At 42.3% G+C, this 20,642-nt stretch overlaps 1 protein-coding gene across 3 annotated transcripts in view; it reads right to left on the bottom strand.

The window, feature by feature from the left end:
• The window catches only part of HMGA2 (high mobility group AT-hook 2), a 173,263-nt gene that overhangs the window by 18,312 nt on the left and 134,309 nt on the right, over positions 1-20,642 (bottom strand). The window contains exon 5 of one of the 3 annotated variants that reach the window (XM_032854896.1): positions 18,819-18,997. The exons of the other annotated variants lie outside the window; for them this stretch is intronic. Coding sequence (XP_032710787.1) covers positions 18,950-18,997 — 48 coding nt within the window. The 3' untranslated portion in view covers positions 18,819-18,949. Of the gene's footprint in view, positions 1-18,818; positions 18,998-20,642 lie in introns of those variants that run through there. 3 annotated transcript variants of the gene reach the window in all.

Consider the following 20,642-nt stretch of genomic DNA (forward strand, 5'->3'; position numbering starts at 1 on the left):
TTCAGCAACCAAAAGATTCTGACAAATATGTTTATACTGTATTAGTTCTGTATTTGTCTCTACATTCTACATGGATGTACAGACCAGTGAGATTTTACTGAAGGTTTGGTGCCTTTCAAGAGAATTACCGAATGGGGGATTATAGTAATAACATGACACAATATATTAATGTTTTTATTACTATGTTAATAACATAACATAATAATTATATAATAAAAAGATAAATATCTCCAATGATACATTTTTACATTTCCCGCAGCCTAAGAGAAACTCATCCAAGAAGTTGAACAATTCACAGGGTGTTCCCTTATGGATACTCCATACCCCTGTCCTCACATGGATGCCTCTCTAAAAAACGTGCCTCTTCTTCCTAAACTCTCATGGGGGAAACTCCACCCAGATTTTGGGAAATCCTAAGGATGAAGATGACATGAGGAAGAATGATGGCTCCAGCAGGCCAATCTGAGGTAACCTCTGGCATACCAAGTGCCTCGTAGCCCAAGGTGTGTATGCGTATTCTAAATCCTGACTGGTTTTTTCCGGTCTTCCTACTAGGGGGAGTTGCAGACATCCTGTCCAACAAGTGGTTCCCCTTGTCCAGCAATCAATTTTAGGATCACACACATTTAAGCACGAATGATTCTCAAAGACAGTGTCGGCTAAGCCTAGGTTTCCTAAACATACTCCTGAAGTCTTACAGAGTGCCATTAGTTCTTTTCTTTGATCCTACCCCTAATTTAGGCATGACTAAATATCATAGGATCTAAGTGGTGTGCCATAATATAGTTGCTGATTAAATTTAGAGCCCAGGGATCATCTTCCTTCTCAGTGATTTGGACGAGGGAAGTTGAGATTGGAAGTTGTCTACAGAGGTGAGAGTTTCATTCTTTTATCTACCATATCTTTCTCCCCTACCGGGTCTGGAGCTCCTTGAAAAATCTTAGGTCTCAACCAAAGTGGTCAATAAATAGGTGTTGAATTAACAAATGAAGACTGGCATGGTTATAGTTATGGGTTCATCACTCAAGAGTTTGGTAATTGACTTGATTTATAAGCATTACCAAATAGAAATGGATTTGGAGTCTTTGTTTTGGGGCAAGCTCTTTGTCCAGAACTTGCTGATTAAGATAAAAATTCGGAGAGGAGAAATTAAATCAGTTCTTAAGGATCCATTAAAAGAGAATTGGTTCCCACAGTGGCCAGAAGAGGGCAGGATCCCTGTGAGAATGTGAAGGAGAGACATTCTTTGGATTGCAGCGAAGTTTCAGAACATAGGAACTGCTTGGAGAAGGTAGGAGTTGGGGGTCAAGATAGTCTGAAGGAGGTAGGATAAGAGATCTTTAAAATTCTCTTTACTTTATTCAAACTCATCATTAATTTATTAATTTATTCCTTCATCAAACATTACTGAATACTTACTATGTGTTAGGCACTGCACATGGGACTAATGATATACAGATGAACATTAGGAGATTACAGGGAGCTTATAGACTTGCAAGCTTACAGAAATTAACAAGTAAGTACATGTATAATTAGAGATTTGGGTAAGAACGATGGAAGAAAGTAACAGGACGTTAAGAGAACCACTTTAAGTTGGGGGAGATGTCTCTGATAAGGTGGAACCTGAAGGATGAAGGGTCATGTGAAAAGTTAGGAGAAACATGTTCTAGGCAGAAGGAACAGTCTTTATGAGGACCTTGAGGTGGAAGGAGGTTGGAATGTTCAAGGAATTATAAGAAGGTTGATGTAGCCTCAGCTTTCCAGAAGCAGTGAGGGAGTATTTGGTATGAGTAGATTTGGAGGAATGGAGGAGAACCATGCAGGGTTTTTTAAGCTATGTTCAAGGATTTTTATTTTCTTGTGCAAACAAGGGGACGCCACTAAATGGTTTTAAGCAGAGGAGTGATACCATCTTGTTCATGTTTTGAAAGAGCACTCTGGTTGCAGTGTGGAGAGTGAGAGACTTGATGAGATTTGGTGACTGGAGGTTGAGGAAAGGTGTCATATTTTTTAGCTAGTTTCTGTCATGAGCAATTGGGGAAGTCTAGGGAAAAGCAGGCTGGTGATGTGAGCATGGAGGGTGGGGAGTAGAAAATCAAGAGTTCAGTGTCAGACACATTAAGTTTGTGACATCCAAATGGAAATATTTTAGAGTGGAGCTCTGGAGGAGGGGGTCAGTGAGAGATACAAACCTGTTAATCACCCACGTATACAAATAGCATCCGAAGCCACGAGTGTGGATGACAGTACAGGGGCAAGGAAGAGCAAGGGGTGACATGTCCCAGGACTAAATCCCAGGGAACTGTAGCAAAGGCAGGAGTCACAATCATTTAATATTGAGGCTGTTGTGGGTTGATGGAAAGAAAGACTTTCAGAAATTAATCTAGTCAATGGCCATGTCAGTCTTTCCTCTTGGAAGGTACACTTAGGTATCATTTTCTTATTGACACTATAACAAATTGCCATAAACTCAGTGGCTTAAAACAGCACAAACTTATCTTCTTCAGTTTCTGGAGGTCAGAAGTCCAAAACAAAATGGGTCCCACTGGGCTAACATCAAGGCATTGACAAGGCCTCATTTCTTCATTTCTCCTGAAGGCTTAGAGGAGAACCTGCACTTTTCTGGCTTCTAGAGGCTGCCTACATTCCCTGGCTTGTGCTCTGTCTCCATCTTCAAAGCCAGCAAAGGACAGGTCAAGTCTTTCTCATGGTGCATTACTCTGACACTGAGTCTCCTCTCTCCGTCTTTTCTTTTTAAAGACTCCGCATGGTTACAGTGGGCCCACCCGTATAATGGAGAATACTCTTCCCATCTCCAGAGCTCCTGAGTAGCAACCTTAGTTCCATCTGCAGCATTAATTCTCCCTCCCCATGGAATAGAACACAGTCACAAATTTAGTAGATTAGGATGTGAACGTCTTTCAGAGGGGAAGTCATTATTCCATCTACTGAACCTTATGGATCTTGCTTATTCCCCTTTGGAAAAGTGTAAAAGAGTGAACAGCACACCTCAAGTCCTAGAAAGAAGTCCTCTCTGATGGCCCGAAAGGATGGCACTTGACAAAAAGAGTGAGGCTTACTTATGTGTCTGTCTGTGCACTCACACCCAATTGCACAAGGAAGAAAAGCCACTAGCAAAAGTTATTCCCTTGTCAACTAGAAGAGATGTTTATCTGAAAGGGGTCCTGAGGTCATTATCATAACTGATGTCTCTGTGTTGGTGCATTTGTCTGCTGTAGCACAGTACAATAGGCCAACCTCAGGCTGCGGTCTTTTCCATCCCTTCATCTTGCTTTTCTCAGAGCTATTTGCTATTTAGCAGCAGAATGTTCAAGTTAGACTCTGATGTATACACACAGAGAATCATATACATGGTGTATACATGGGGATATTGTCTGTACATTATATATATATATATATAAGCAAGCCAAGTTATCTACGAACTTGCTGATGTTTCTGAACGATACACACATAAAAAAAAACCAAAGAGGGGCGGAGTGAATAAAATCAACATTTTTATTACTTGGTGGATACAAATTTTACTTGGAACAAATAGGTGTTTATTTATGTACCTAATGATCCCATTTCTCTTTATTGCGGTAAAATATACCTGATGACGTCTCGTGTTAAAAAAAAAAAAGATGAGACTTTATTTTGAATGACTTAATGTATATTCTTGAAGTAAATGCTTATTCATTCAATACTCTTTTAAAGAAGTATTTGAGGCATAAATTTATATCTAAGAATCATTTTAACTCCACCCCATAATTCTGATAGGTGGTACTTTCTGTGTTGTCAATGATACCTCATTTGGTGATGATATGTATCAAGTAATGTAATCTCAGGTCACCTGGATGGCTCAGATGGTAAGTGTCTGCCTCCGGCTCAGGTCATGATCCCAGCATCCTGGAATCGAGCCCCGAATCGGGCTCCCTACTTGGCGGGAAGCCTGCCTTTTCCTCTCCCGCCCCCCCCGCCTGTGTTTCCTCTCTTGCTGTCTCTCTATGTCAAATAGATACATAAAATCTTTAAAAAAAAAAAAGTAATGTAATCTCTATGACATCTAATTTTTGAAAAATTTCGAGCTATCCTTGGCAGCCTAGTCTGTCAATTGCAATAATGTTTTATATGTACTTGGATAGGATGTGTATCTTCAGTTTGGGGAGGACAGAGTTCCATAGAGCGGTAATTAGCATACTGAAACCACGATGCACGGCCTGCAACAAAAATGCAACTTTAAATTTACTCAGGAGTAAACTTCCTCTGTCACTGGATGTAAGTTCTGGAAAATGTGATGTCTTTTGGTGAACTCCCCAATAATAGTCCTGTTCTCACTTTGAGCCCCAAATCCCCGTTTCTGGGCAGGGTCCTGCAGAAGATGTCCACCAGTGCCTCAATCTGTGTTCAGATGAGATGGTTCTTCCTTCCACGCTGAGGTCTGTGGCTGGCTGCGCCCTGCCTTGGTGGGTATTGCTGGCTTCTGGGTCCTCGTTTCCTCTCTCTCCTTGCATCAGCTTCTCCTTCACCTGTTTGCTGTTCCTTCTTTGCACCAGCATGCACCTGCCTAGGTCAGAACTAGGAATTACCCTGGACTCCTCATCCTACGTCCACCCGTATTTCTAACAAACATCAAGACTCATCAACTCTACTTCCCCACTGTCTCTCACCTTGGTCCACTTCTGTCAGTCTCTGCTGCCCCTGCCTCTGTTCAGGCCACTGTTATCTCTTGCTTGCATCACTGCAATCGTCTGCGGATGGGCCCTTATCTGTTTTAACCCCTACTAACTTCTTTCCACTGGAGTCAGTGATTTTCCTGAAATATAAGTCTGATGACATCATTCCTGTTCAACTCATTCAGGGGTTTGCCATAGATCCTAGAACAACTTCAAAAACTTCAAGCCTCCTAACTTTGCTTACATGACCCTTCAGGATCTAAACCCATTTTTTTGGAATTTCTCTCTAGTGTCTTCTATGATCATTTCTCTCTTCCTAAAATGAATCTGCAGTCTAGCCATTTTTGCAGGATTTAAAAGAGGCTAGGCCCTGTCACCTTGAAACATAATGTGTAGAGCTTTGTCTTTGAGACTGATGATATTTCTTGAGTTTATATGTCTTAACTCCCAGAGAGTGGAACGATGGAAAAAAGATTATACTCATGTGCTCACACACACACACACACACACACACACGTATATAAATACCTATATACATATATGCATATTTGTATACACACATATTTACATACTTACATGTATGTATGTATAATAAATGTTTGAGATAAATGTGTATATATATATATATAAGAATTATACATAGATGGGGGCACCTGGATGGCTCAGTGGGTTAAGTCTCTGCCTTCAGCTCAGGTCATGATCTCAGGGCCCTGGGATCGAGCCCCACATCAGGCTCTCTGCTCAGCGGGGAGTCTGCTTCTCCCTCTCTCTCTCTTCCTGCCTCTCTGCCTACTTGTGATGTCTCTCTCTGTCAAATAAATAAATAAAATCTTCTAAAAAATTGTACGTAGTTGTCTGATTGCAGATGGTAGATTAACCAACACATTAACTTCCTCTTCATCTCTAGGTCCCATTAGAATCTTAGTAAAGCCATAAAAAAGTATGGATCCCCGAGGATAAAAAGAACGGAATTGGGGCCAATGGCAGATAAAAGATTTCTACACAATCCTGGAATACAGATTTAGCAAATTTAGCAAAGGAGGGGAGGCTGCCTTTTTGACTCCATGCAGAGGGAGACAGGGACAAAGGAAATCAGATTTTCCCAGAGGACTCCTAGAAGGACTAAGCGTTCGGAATGCCAGGCAGAGTAGCGGTTGCTATTTAGGCATAGGGCTGACACAAGGAGAGAATATGAGTCAGCTGATTGCCATCCATTTCTTTGGACATAAGATATCAATAGCCTTGTTTCCATACTGAGCCAAGAAGTCAGAGGTGACTTCCCAGGAGACCCAAAGAATCTCTGAGAAAAATAACAACCTCCACATACCTGGTGTAGGAAGAGTTAAAAAGATAAAATCAAGAAAATCTCCCAGAAAACAAGACAAAATGATAAAGGCAGAAGAATATATAAAAGACAATCCTAGCTGTGTAAAGGATTAAACCAGCAGGATCAACAGCTGACCAGCAGGGTGTCCGAAAAGACAGAAGAGAGAAAATGAAGGTGAAGAAAGTATCCAAGGAAAAGAAAAGGAGATCTCCCAAGGTTAGAGTCTGTTCAAATAACCAGCTTCTCAGTGCAACATTCCCTGATCAGCCTCTTTAAACTGCAGCCCGTCTGCTGGGTGCTGTGTTCTCCCTCCCTATTCAGTTCTTCTCCCTTGAACTTGTAACCACCTGACCTACTACATATTGTACTTGTTCATCTAAACTCGCTCTCCCCACTGGAATGTCAGACCCCCCAGACAAGGAGCTCTGTCAGCTTTATTCATGGTAGCATCCTCAGTGTCTGGCTGGTGCTTGACACAGTAGGTCTTCCGTAAATTATTTGTTGAGTGAATATGTAAGTCAACGATGCCTGAGATGTAGAGTCCCCTCTGCCATGGAGAGAAGTCAATGGATAATGCCTCAAATTGGTTCATCAATAAAAATGTGTAAATAAAGCTCATAGTTTAGAAATATGAAGCAACCACCTGCAGGCACAGCTAATGGAGTTAAAGGCCTTGAACCGCCCCTCAGGGCTGGGATGGACGAGCAGAAACGAGAACAGGCAGTCACTGTTGGTGTTCATAAGTTTTTTGTGAACCTTTTGCTTTTTCACCATGAGCCTGAATGGTTTGTTTTATTCAAAAAAAAAAAAAAAGTGTATGCCTTAGAAAGCTTTTTTAAAAATTTATTTAATGTAAATATGTCATATCAATGATAAAAATAGCTAAAATTTATTGCGCACTTATTACATGCCAGGCATTGTGTTAGGCTTTACGATGGATTATTGGAGAATGTATTATATATCTGTTGTCATTTTGCATGGATTGAAAACATCTGGATTTCACCTAAAAATAGGAAAAAAACCTACCCTCAAACCAAAAATATAAATATTTAGTAACTTAAACTCAGCTGAATAAATTCTGCTTATCAGTCCTCATAACAAAGATACAAATTTGATATGCCTCCTCACGTCCTTAAAATGCAAGAAAAAAAATCCCACAAATATTTTTTAAATTAAGCTTTTATTCCCTGGGAAATCTTTGTAGACCCGCAAACACGCCTGCCCACGGGATTTGTTGCAACCGGAACTGTAGAAAGTAAAGGGAAAATTGTGTAGAAGCTCTTCTGGAAACATCTGTCGGTGTCATCTGCTTACTTTCCTGCCACTCTTGTCTCCACTCCACATTTCTCTGAAAGTCTGTTCATCTGGAGGCTAAGTGACCTTTGTTGCAGGAAATTTATGAGATTTCCACTACACAAAATGACTTCTGACAAAGTCGACTCTGGGCCTCAGCTGATCCGCTTTCCCCGGGCTGGGCGCCGGGTGTACAGCCGCGCTGTCATGCATTGGTCCTTGAGGAACACGTGGAGCCAGTCACCACTGCAAATCATTCCTCAGTCATTCCAGAGGTGAAATTTAACATTGCTAGTTGTCAAAACCTTTTTAGCACGATTCTTTTATTTAGATGTTTCTGGTGTTTAGACTGTGCTATGGATCTGCTGGGAGCTCCCTCTCCTTCCCTTTTCCCTTTTGCTTGGCTCAACTCCTTCCCACCCTCCGGGCTTCAGCTTAGACATGTCCTCCCCGCTGCAGGAGGCTCTTTCGGTGATGACACAACCTCAGTGGGACTCCCGTACTTCCCCATGCTTCTGGAGCATGCCTCTGACATTTCGTGTCATATACTGCATTGTCACTATAATTTATTTTTGGTCTCTGCTGGATCTGCGGCTCCCTGCATGCAGACGCTGGACTATTGTGTCTTGCTCGCTCCGGACGTGGCAGAGTGCCCTGGTACTAAGTTGGAGTTCAGTAAGCATTCATGGGATGAATGAATGGTCCAGGGAATGAATGGACGAATGAATGAATGAAAGCGTCCGTCCCTGTGTACAGGTTCTTCGTAGTCTCCGTGGACTGAGCATGCGTCAAAACTCACAAGCAATACAACTGCACAGCTGAGCTGAAAGTTGCTAAGTCAAAGGCTAATGAGTTAAAAACATTGGCTTCAATCCCAAAGCTAAAGGAAAACGAGACAGAAGGCTGTGCATTTTTCCTATGCGTCGTAGGAAATGAGTATTTCTCAACTCTTTTTCTCCAGCACTTTCCTAAGTCAATTGAGAATGCACGACGTAATTGTACAGTCCCGTGAAAGAAGAAAGTAAAATATTTGCAAAATGGTTTGCTCTTCACGCTATCACATAGCCTCTTCTTACAGCTGGAAAAATAGGTGAGGGAAAGTAGTTACTTCTTCAGAGCTTTTCAAAAATCGTTAGCGAAGGCCATGTGGAAAACTGAATTCGCCTCATCACTCATGACTTCTGGGTTATGTGAAGTGAAATGTTTTCAGCGTAGCCCCTCCCCCACCTACCTCCATCCCCTCGCTGGGGCCATGAGATGCGCTGGAAACATCAGGCTTACTTCCTGCTTCTCTATGTCTCTTCTTCGGGCCAGAGCTGAACACCCTCACAAATGATATGAAAAAGTTGAAAGAGAACATTAAAGGTTTTAAAGGTTTTAAAATTCGAATCTAAGGTTAGCAGGAAAATGATTGTTTCAGGGGTGTGGTCATTCTGTGATCACTGCGAAGTTGGGCAAGATTTTATTTTTTGATGCAAGTTAGGGGACAGGCTAAGCAATGACAAATCAAAGTTAAACATTTTTGGGGGGGAACTGCCTTCTGGACTTGCAAAGGAGCAGTAAGAAGAAAGAATTATTCTACTTGGCTTATGTGATGGTTTATGTGTCTTATGTGCGATGCTGGATTTTCAGTTTATGTGACTCTAAAAGACAATAGATAAGTCAGGATGCTATTGACAATAATCATAGGAAAATTGTCATTGATAGGGAAGACTAGATTCTGCCTCAATGCCTATTTTTATATGGCAATTGTTCCTTCTGTCAGAAAAGTATTTCTTTTAAACAAAATGTATCTTTGATTCAAATGATGTTCCAGAGATACATAGAGTTAAAAGTTGAAACAGAGTTGGTCACAAATCTTTGTGTGGTTTTTAAAAATGATTTTATTTATTTATTTGTCAGAGAGAGAGAACAATCAGGGAGAACAGGAAGAAGAGGGAAAAGCAGGTTCCCTGCTGAGCAAGGAACCCAATTTGGGGCTGGACCCCAGGACCCTGGGATCATGACCTGAGCCAAAGGCAGACACTTAACTGACTGAGCCACCCAGGAGTCCCATTGGTCACAAATCTTTATCATGTCGTCCATTATGACCACAACAGCCACACTATCTTTCACTTATCCAAGTGTGATAATAAGCTATGTTTCATTCACTTTATTTTAAGTTTATTTATTTATTTTTTATTTAGTAATCTCTACACCCAATGTGGGGCTTGAACTCACAACCCCAAGATCAAGAGTCATATGCTCTTCTAACCGAATCCACCAGGCACCCCTCATTCACTTACTTTACTAACTCTACTCTACTACTCTCTGGCTCGAATTATAGTAGTTATTATAATAATGGTTATTATTGCTTAATTATGACTAATTGTATTTTTATACTATTTTAAAATTAAGAAATCCCCCAGAATTGTTAATGTAAAGTGATCTATATACAGGTATGCATCATCTCCAGCAGCTGTGAAGTAGACAGTTTCTCTCATGGAACTACTACTGACTCTGAGGTGACTATTTTGCTATTTGTTGGCTTCAAACTCCAGTAGGTTCTATTAGGAGTTCAGGAAGTTGCTTGTGTCTCTAACCTGGAACTATAATGGGAAGTTGTGCACCCGTGAGATGTGGGACAGACAGGAAGCCTTCTCCCCATCTAGCACTAGCTTCCTGTAGAGACCCTTCTTCTGGATTCACTCCCCTTCAAGCTTATTCCTTTGTGTTAAGCTTTGTGGACATCTGAGTATCACACTCTCCTTAGTCTGTAGATAAGGAAACGGAAACTCAGAGCTTTGTCCATGGTCTCACTCTGAGAGCTGTAGAACCAAGACTAGAAGGAAGGCCTTCTGAAGGGCCTTTCACTATGTTCATTCATCTACTCATTCTCTAACTCATTCATCCCTCTATTCATTCTCTAACTCATTCATTCATCTACTCATTCTCTAACTCATTCATCTGCTCATTCTCTAACTCATTCATTCATCTGCTCATTCTCTAACTCATTCATTCATCTGCTCATTCTCTAACTCATTCATTCATCTGCTCATTCTCTAACTCATAGCATAATCAGGATTCTTCTAGGTGCAAGTGAGAGAAACCCAACTCTGACATACTTCAAGAAAAGAAGAAACTTTATGAGCCTTCAAGAACAATAGAATCCAGGGGGTCAAGCAATGTCTTCAGTGCATGGTCTGTCTCCCAATCTTGTCACCACTTTTGTCCATGCTGGCTTCATGGATGGATGGCAACATGCCTCTCCTCTTACCACCCTTCCCTTAGAAGTTAGAGATGTGCAACCTGCTAGCTTTAGTTCTACAAGAGTGAGAAAGGCTCACTTTCCTAGTTGGTCCCAAAAAAGTGCTGATATTAAGACTCATGGGTTTACGATGAGTAATGCACTTGTCACTGAACCAAAAGGAAGGGCAGATGTGCTGTTGGCAAAGGAAAATAAAATCAATGCTGAGTAGTTTGATGCAACCATAATTTGCTTCATCTACCTTCTATGTCTGAGAATTTGTGCTGGGTGTCTGTGTAGTATCTGTTGTTAATTCATTTTTTAAAATTAGTTGATTCTTCAAAATGAGCATGTGGGCAGAAGGTTAGACCGACAGAAATGCAGCAGAGGAAAGATTTTGTTGGATGTGTTGAGGGGCTGATGGGGAGGCAACAGGGAGAGGCTTGGGGTGCAGAGCACTGCCTAAGGGAGGAAAAGTGAGGCCTGAATGAAGGTCAGTAGGTGCCAGAGGACTGGAGAGATCTGGAAAAAGACCATGTGATGAGCCAGCAGGGAGAATCTATCTGCTCAGCCCCGGGGGTGACCAAGCATGGTTCATTCATTCAAGTACTTTCTGGAGGGGTGACTGTGGCCAGCTGCTGTGCCAGGTGGTAGGGACACAGAGGTGGCAAGGCAATCCTCATGTTGTTCCAGCAGCGCATTACACAAAGATCAATGCAGTGATTGCCAGCAGGAGAAGTCTAGAATGTTCCAAGAGAATGTACACTGAAGGAGCTGGCTGCACGGAGTTGAGAGAGCAGGCAGTGAGGCAGGCAGAGAAAATAGCCTGGAGGAACATTTTAAAGTGAGACTGGAAGGACGAGGAGGAGGTTTGCTAAGGTGTGAGAGGGACCAGGACAAGGGAAAGCACTCCAGGCAGAGGATATCCAGAGCCCCTGAGAAAGTGCTCAAGGTTACAGAGAAGAGACTGGTGCATTCTGAGCTCTCCTAGGAAGGCTGGCCAGTGGTGGGACACAGAGTGAGGGAGGTTGGTAAGAGCTCAGGCTGGAGAAGGAAGCAGGAGCCAGACTGGGCTACAATTTGGGTCATAGGAGAGATTTTGAATTTTACTGACAGCCTTAGATTTGTGTTTTCAGAAAGCCTTCACTTGCTGTGGGTAGAGAAAGAATGAAATGGGGCACGACTACACAGTCAGAGCGCCCAGATTGGTGGTGGCTTGGCTTGCAGTAGTGACAAGAGAACAGCCATATTTGAGAGGTATTTGGAAATCTTGGTTTTGCAAAGATGACTTCTGCAGTCATTGGACAGGCAGTGCAAAAAAACTGTGGATTTGTGAAAGTTTCACATTTTCATTAGCTGGTCGAATTGTGGCTTTTATTTTCCATGACAGTATTAAATCAGCCGGGGATTAGGCTGAACATAATTGTTTTATGGCTAAATGTATCCCATTGTAATAAATAATGGCCATATATCAGCCTGCCGCGTGCCTGATTTAAGAGTACAAGACCACAGGGAACTTGGTTGAGCCTACAGATTTGGTGACTAAACTAAAGATAAAGGAATGGGACTTCAAACTCTGGTGGCCCTGAAGAATGTTCTGGGCTCTACAGCCAGCTTGCTTGCTGCAGTTTAGATAATCCCTTAAGTCTGTTGGAGCTCACATTCTCCTGATGCATATTCTTGGATTGATAAATGGGACAAGTGGTCGGGTTGAGATAGACGTTCAGTGGTGGGACGAAGGAACTCTGGTGGATGGGTGTGAAGACTCAGAGAGCGAGCATGCTGCCATTGCGGTGATCCCCTGAAAAGCTGACTTTGCTGTATCAGGAGCTGGGAGCTATGCACCAGGAGGAGGGAGACCACCGAGAAGATCAGTACCCCCAACACTGTGATACTTTCAACCGAGGCCAAAGACAAGAGCCGGGATTGACCAGGGCTGACAGCTGGACTGAAATGGCAGAAAGTGAGCATCCCCTTAAGCAAACAAAGCGGTGGGACATCAGGGATCCCTGAGAGCGGCGCTGTAATGGGGGCAATTTGCATTTGGCTGATTTTTTAGGGGTGATTCCTTAGTAAGCAAATCAAGTGAGATCAAATGTAGTGCAAGCCACAGTGGGGAGAAAGGAGTATGTATATATATAAATGATTTCTATGCATGAAATGTACAACCAAAATGGGGTTTGAAAACCCTGACACCTTTTTGCCCACGACGTCTAGATAGCCCTTGTGTGCCAAAGATCAAATAATGATGGAAACCAGGGGAAAAAATGTTCGCTTTTAGCCCACCCTGCGGCCAGAATCAGGATAAAGGAAATAATAGCTAACACTATGAGGCATCTTCTACATGCCAAGTGCTTTTAGTCATTTCATATGTACTGACTTAGTTAATCCTCTTAACAGCCTTCTTAGACAGAGGTTATTATTTCTACTGAAAAATGAACAGATGAATCCCAGGACCGTTACGTGGTTTGCACAAAGTCCCCTGCTAGTTAGCAGCAGAGCCAAGATTCGCACCTAGGCAGTCTAGTTCCAGAGTCCCACCTGTCGCCTCTCCGGTGCATGAGATGCCTTGTCTGGTGTCTGTGGGCATCAGTCATCACATGCTTTTGAAAGGTGATCGAACTACCTAAATTTCAATATTAACTGAAGTTAACTGCCCATCCTGGAGTGCTGTGGCTTACATGGCTTTTGAGGTTCCTCAGAGACCTGGCAGAAGTGCCCGGCAAAAGCGAACACCAATCAGTAATATGGTTGGAGAGGACCCTGGGGGTTCTGAGACCTCAAGGATTGCGGGGAAACTTGTGGCCGTGCTATATAGGGCTCATCCTTCCTCCCATCTCTCTAGGGCAGCCAAGGACAGGGCTGGATTTGTGGCTACCATTCCTCTGTCCCCCCGCCACCCCACCCCAGCAAGTTTCTTCCAAACTAGGCACCCTACCATCTAGGTCTTGGTGAAGGAGCATTTTCAAATGCTGTTATCCCCCATTTCCCAGAGTGTATGCTTCAATTAGGATTAGGGTAGCCACAAAACAGGTGAAATCCAAAGGTGAGAAAATAGGTCATCAGATGAGAGGAGCGGAGGATGTGGGACAAGCAGGTCAGAAGGAGTCAGCCCCCGTGTTGAAGGAAGTACAGGGAAGGGATTAGGGCCCTGGGAAGGCTGGTGGGAGGAAGGCAAGGGCTTGGCCTTTCCTAATCCCTTTCCCATACTTCCATCAACACTGGGCGAGTGATGCGGTGGTGAGTTATCAAGGTTGTGAATCTGGCTTGGGGGCAGAAGGTCAGTTTGCAAACTGGATACACAGTGGGGCATTGGTCATGGACCTACACCTGGCCCTCGGTATGAGAGTAGGGCAGAGGGTGGCTGGCTGGGCCCTGAATGAGGAGGATGGGGAGAGAGGAGCAGCGAGCCAGGCGGAGGGTCCTATCCACAGCCATTTCCCACACTTAAGGCAGAGCACAGCCCGCCCGGTTTCACAGATGGCTAAACTCAGACTATGGGTGTAGACCTCTGTTGTTGCCTTTTGACTGTCTGGACGTTACCCGTCTGCATTCCATATTTCACAAGGAATTTTGATTCTTTTCAACTTCTCTTCCCCCTTTAGGCCAGATTTCCTAGACCTGAAGAGTGATGGCTCAAGGGTGACCATACCTAGTTCTGAGAATTTGTCTTGTTCAATCAAAAGTCATCCTAGGTCAATCGTGCTTGATAAGAAGCATGCCCATTCTGTCTTCTTCCCCACTCTTGAGCTTCTTATCACTTTACCTTTCTGAAATTTCATTCACTAATCTCTGGTCTGAGCTCCCATCACGTCACGCTGGCGGCAATGCCATTCATTCTTGAGTTGTTTTTATTACTGCCCATACTTCTAAACCACTTCCCATTCCTGAATTCACCGAAGAGTTGAGTACTCCTAGCTCTGTTGAAAAACCACCCCCCTCCCCACCTCCCACCTATCAAAATGCTACACTGGCTGAGACTTACTGTCCTCCTAACCCAGGATCCCTCTCTGTTGGTAACACAAAATCTCTTTTGCGAGAGGACCTGCAGTTCATCTCTGGTATTGGTGGAGAATTCAGGATGCCTCCAACCACCTTCAGGGTAACTCAGTAAGGTTCTATGTAACAGCTCCCCTCCCCCTTGGGTCCAGCTCCCTGGTGAGGAGTTCTGGCTCTTGATGGGCAGGGATGAAATCTCCTTTACTTTTATTACACCAAACAATCTTTGGCACATACTAGGGGCTCCAGCGCAATTTGAAAGCATTGGCTGATTTTTTGGGACACCCTCCTTGAATTTAGGTTTGAACTTACAATGCTTCTTCACATAAGAACTTCCGTCTGTGAACTACTTATTGTGTGAAAGCAACCGTTTAATTTTTCTAAAATGAAAAAGAGAACCTAATTCAGAGATCATTTAGTGAATATCAATTCTACACTATGGTAAAAATTTTAGCCTCTTCTGGGCGTGGCATGTGTGTCCTTTCTTACTGTTTCCTTTTTCAAGTCAAAGATTCTCTGTTGGTGTATTTTCATTTTCCAGAAGTAATTTCTTCTTATGTGCTTTTCTATGTTAATAAAAATGAAGATACTAAATATGGGTTATATTAACTATTAATAGGCTAACCTAATGATCCACTCCAGCAGGAAATGGCTTTCCCTCCCCCAAATTCTTACAATTTGTTGCCTAAGCAATATATTTAGTTCTTTGCCCATGCTGCCTGGATCTCTGTACCTGCATAATTTTCTTCAAGGAGGTGATCTTTTGAAGGGGCACTCACAGAATATCAGCTGTGAAAATAAATGACTGAAGGAGTCAATGAATTTGACAATGAATTCCCCAACAGGAGATGTTTTCATATGGGGAAGTCCTACTGAAAAAGCTAAATGAAGAGTTGTAGTGACAGTGGGGGTGGCAGTCCAAAGCAGAAGACTTTTGCCTGGGAGAGTCCTTGATTTATTCACGATCAGCAGTTGAAATGTAAAGGTGATCTGGAACTTGATGGAATCATTCTGACCCTGGTTATGGTTCTTAGAAAATAAGAGACTCCTATTCAGAGAAGCTCTGTGTCTTTCATTTCTTATAGTCCTCACCAACCATTTGGCTCTCCTGCAAATGTTACTCAAGAGATAACTTTTATATCCTCAGCCACTTCTCTTACCAACATGGTAGATGCCAGCCTTTGGTAGAAATTCTCTAGTTTTGAACCACAGTGTATTCTTCCTTTACCTTTACTCTAAGGTCATTTGTAGGATTAAATGCCAGACTGTGAGAGGTGAAACCAGGGCAGTTGATTTAAAAATTACAATACTTCAGAAAGTGACATCAGTGTACATAGAATTGTGGGGGCACAACATGTGGGGGAAGGGGCGCGACAAAATGACTTGTGAATGTCTCTCTCCATGACCTGTTTTGACCAAACTTTATTATGCATTTAATGGAGTTATGACAAAGAGTAGGAACCAAAACACATGGGGATCACAGAGGCTGTTATGTTTATTGTGTAGAACAGACAGTGATAATCCACTAAAGAAATATTTTCAACAAGCAAGCGATTCAAAGTACAATCATAGATAGCAACTCTACATGAAGAACAAAGAATAAAGTTAGAAGACACTCAGAGGAATGGGGAGAAAGTCAACTGCAGTTAAACGTCTTGATACTTTTCTCCTGCAAACATACCTAAACTTGCAGAAATGGTAGAAAAGTTAAATGTCCAGTCTTACTTAGCCGAGACCAACAACAGCAAAGAACAGTCCTATAAAATTTATCTCCCACAAAAATAAACTATATATATAAAAATTTTATGATGTTCTTACTGTTCCATTGGCCACAAGCTTTTTTTTTTTTCAGTATGAAAAATGAGGTATACTGGGGCTTAAGAGGTAGTAGTGTGTTTTGATTGTACAACGTATAGGAAATAAAAGATAACTTCATCGGAGGTGAAAATCACTCGGTGCTCCGAGTTTGGCCAATACGAGCAACTTGCTTCAGTTTTCTGAGGTGGCCAATGAGGTCTCGAAGGGGCCCAACCGAGGATATGGAATGGGACTTTTACTTTTACGAGCCACTGTTTCTTTACTTATTTCATGCACAGTTAACAGTAAGGTTGAGTTTTAATTCTCTCCATAGCTCCTTTGGTGATTCCCAACAGCGAGCCATCTGCCAGTCTCAGAGAGGTATATGGGCTCTGAAATGACCTCCCTGAAGCGGCTGGAAGAGAGATGATTATGAGTTTCATTTGGCTTCCGTACCGAAAGCCATACTGACCCAAGCCGTCATGAGAAGCTACCTCCTGGCCCAGTTGATAATACCATGTTAAAAAGTCAGCACACTCACTAGGAAAGAAAGCAATAAAAAAAAACCTAAAAAAAAACCAACTCTACATAAGAAGTGTTTAAAATAAATCTGGTTGAGACATATTACAAAAATCACATTTGTGTAAAATACATGAAAATATCTGTCAAGCATATTCTCATAGTCGACAAATCTTAAAAACATATCTTTTTTGATTGCATCATGCAAAAAGTTGAGCTGGTTGCATCACACCTAGAAAGATTCAAGTTTCTTTGAAGGTTGGCTTTTATTTTATCTAGATCTTTGTAGGAAGTGTGTGAAAATGCGTTCCTTTCTAGCAAACGTCTCTTACAAAAATAGTCTGGACTGGGGCTAGCGACAGTCTGAACGATTTCAGACACTGACAAAAATGAAGGCTGCAAGTCACGAGTTCATTCCTTTTGAAGTCTGGAGGTAGGTCTTTGCAAGTCAATTAGTCCATTTCCTTAAACAACTCATTTTGAGGTACAAACTTGGACGGTAAGATTTAAACATTACAGTCAAATTTTGTGTGCTGTGTGGTGTGACTGAGGAAAATTGTCCTTAAGAACCTAGGAGCGACTTGGTTTAGAAAACAAAACAAAACAACAAACAATATTCAAGTTAATGTAGAAATCTAGCAGAGAAGCTGAAACAAGTATTTGTAAAATTTTAATTAAAAAAAAATAGAAAAATACATAGCCATGCTGAAACACAGTAAGGAGGCTGCTTCTTTTACTGTAATGAAGTGTACAAAAAGAACCACAGATGATTAACATCACCTATACCCATTACGTTTTTTTTTTCTTGCATTGCTTGTGTATAGCAGCATGTAATAAGTACTAGACTGTAAATTAATTGTAACATTCAGAGGTAGTATTGAGTAGTGGGGATATATTATTGCATCTCTGGCTAAAAGTGCAGTTTGAATGAAGAGACGGTGAACGGAAGCCAAAGTCAAGGACCTCAGTCAACCATCCTATGTCAAAACGTATTACTTGAAGTAATACATACGCTTGATTTGAGGTAAGTGGTATTTAGGTCTTTCACGGAAACTGATACATAATGAAGAGAGGAGAGAGAAAGAGAGAGAGAGAGAGAAAGAGACTGCTTTTTTTTGTTTTTTAAATTGCAGTATAACTATAGCCAAAGAAATTTAGATTTCGCTCCTCCCACCTCATCATTCAGGTGAGTTCATCATGCTTTATTCTGCTGTACGGTCTTGTTAAATTACCGAGAGGATAATTTTGCTTGTCTAGGTTCCTTAAAGGCTTTGAAGGTAACAAGTGTGATTCCTTGCTAAATGGCATTTGTCTCTGTAGGAAGTAGGTTCTACATGGATGAGTGTTTTCCTGAAAACGAGTGCCATGAGTACATTTCGTACTCCTGCTGATATGTGTGAGAGCCGTCAACCGAGGAGTTGGCAATATTTGCTTGCTTACTTCCCTTTTTGAAAAATGAACATAACCTTTTCTGGTTCGTTAGCTGAGTGAAAGGATACGTCAGCATTTCGTCTTATTTAGAAACAAAAGTAAAAAAAAAAACATCAAGTAAGTGTCTACAAGATTATACAAGAAAGAGAGAAGTAGTATCTAGTCCTATCTTTGGTGTTCTAAACAGAAGTTTCACTATGGCGAGCGGGTTGGGTGGTGAGGTGTACACAGTGTTGAACACCGTGCCTTTCCTTCGGGAATGCCCGACGTCACGAGCGTGACACTTTCTCGGCTGTGTGCAGTGCAGTGATGGACTAAACCCGATTCAGAGTTTTTTTCTCACCCACCCGCTCTTACTTATCAGTTCGACAAACTATTAGTAGGTTAAGAAAAAAGAAAACAGTAATTAAAAGTTGCATTGTTAAAACTGTGTCCCCTGTGTTTACAGCAGTTTTTCACTAAACCTGGGACTGTGAAGGGATTACAAAGAAGGTGATTAATATAGTCCTTTTTAAGGTTATGTGATTTCTTCCCCCCCAACCCCCGCCCCGCCCCCGACCCCCCTTCCCCACCCCAGATGAAAGTGGAAAGACCATGGCAATAGAGAGTAAGTGGTCACTGCAGTGTCTTCTCCCTTCAAAAGATCCAACTGCTGCTGAGGTAGAAATAGAATGTCGGCGTCCCCTAATCCTCTTCCGCAGACTCTTGTGAGGATGTCTCTTCAGTCTCCTCCTGGAACACACAGAGGGCACAACCGTTACACCGTGTGAGCCGTTCTTACCAACGGTTCAGAGGTGACCTCTTTCCACAGCCCTATAATGGCTGGCTTCAGAAGAGGATGTGGGTGATTGGCAAGCCCTCATTCCTAGGGCTTCTTAAACCGTAATTGAGGAATCAAGGTGTTGTTTTTTCCCAGAGCAGCCATGAGCTGCTGTTGACTTAGGGCTTGACATCATGGCGGCTGGTCAGCAAATTCAATTGTTTGCAGTTCAGAGAATGTCAGGCCGACGTAAGCTTACTCACCAATTAGAGTAAAAAAGAAATAGATAGATTTTTCCTGACAGCATGCTGGCCGTCAGTTTCAAAAACCAGGGCACCAGTAAGCAAAAAATAAAGGGAAATCCTTTCTTGAGACACAAAGAAACCGGTTCTGAAGATACTGCTAGTCAGAGCGGATACTCTCATGATGTTTGCTAGATGCTTACAGGCATGGTTGGTTATTGTTCCCATTTGATAGACAGGAAAGTCAAGGCACAGCAGGGAAGGCACCCCAAGTTACAGAGGGAGTAGGGCCAGGAATCGGGCTGAGCCAGACAGGCACTGACGCTACCTGAAAGGGTGGTGAGAGCTGGTGGTGAGAGCTGACTATTAACTTCCTTTCCAAACCGAGTTCCTGGTTCTCATATTTATTAAAGCACATTTTAAGACAATGAGCAAAGTTTGGCCTGCCGGCTGGATGTCAATACTAAATCCACATCCACCAAACATTTAACGGTGGGCTGGCCAAGCAGAGAAAATCTAATATATATGTTTTTGCAGGGCCTCCTCTTGGTATAAATCTAATTCTTCCTTCTCTTTTTTCTTTTTCTTTTTTTTCCTGATTCCTTATGGCTCTGGAATTTGTTGGAGTTTCTGCAAGCTGGCTTGAGCCGCACGGTTCTCTTTCCCTTTGCTTATTTAACAAATGTGCAGTACCTTTCAGGACATGGGTGGTAAAGCGGAGACAATAAACATTTCTGATAAAAGCGTCGTTAGCGAGAGGATGATTTTTATCAAACGCTGCATGTTGTCTCATAAGACGGCATGTGAAAAAGATCTGGGAGAAGAGGTAAACATTTACTCCTGCAGCCAGGGAAGCCCCTTTAAGAACGGCCAGCTTAAACAGCTTATAACAGTCTTCATACTTTAATAGATTTGATTTTCCACATGGCTTCATTTTGTCTGGGTGGCTAACTGACACAATTTATACCTCTCTTCCTTTCCCAGGTCACTACAGTACACCATTCAGTAAAGCATGCCTTAAAGCTTGTCTGCATTATATGACCAAACTTCCATTCATTAGTGTTTGAAACCCTTCAGCTGTGAAGAGCTCCTAAATGCTACCATGTGTGACGCTTTTGCGTAAGAGCAGCAAACAGGAGGGAAGAAACCCACACAAACGGGCACTCACACACTCACACAAATGCAGGCTGGCGCTACCGCGAACACACATACACACACACATGCACACTCACTCTCCCTCACGCACTCTACCCCGGGCTTTAATCACAGACCCCTGCTTACTGCAAACCCCTTGTAAAGGTTTTAAACATTCTCTTCTCCCAAAGACAGAGAAAGCTGTAAATCCTGGGAATAAACACACATACAAATGAATGGA

The sequence above is a fragment of the Lontra canadensis genome, unplaced genomic scaffold (genome assembly GCF_010015895.1).
Source record: "Lontra canadensis isolate GAN:19392208 unplaced genomic scaffold, GSC_riverotter_1.0 scaffold9, whole genome shotgun sequence".
In the NCBI taxonomy this organism is placed as follows: Eukaryota; Metazoa; Chordata; class Mammalia; order Carnivora; family Mustelidae; genus Lontra; species Lontra canadensis.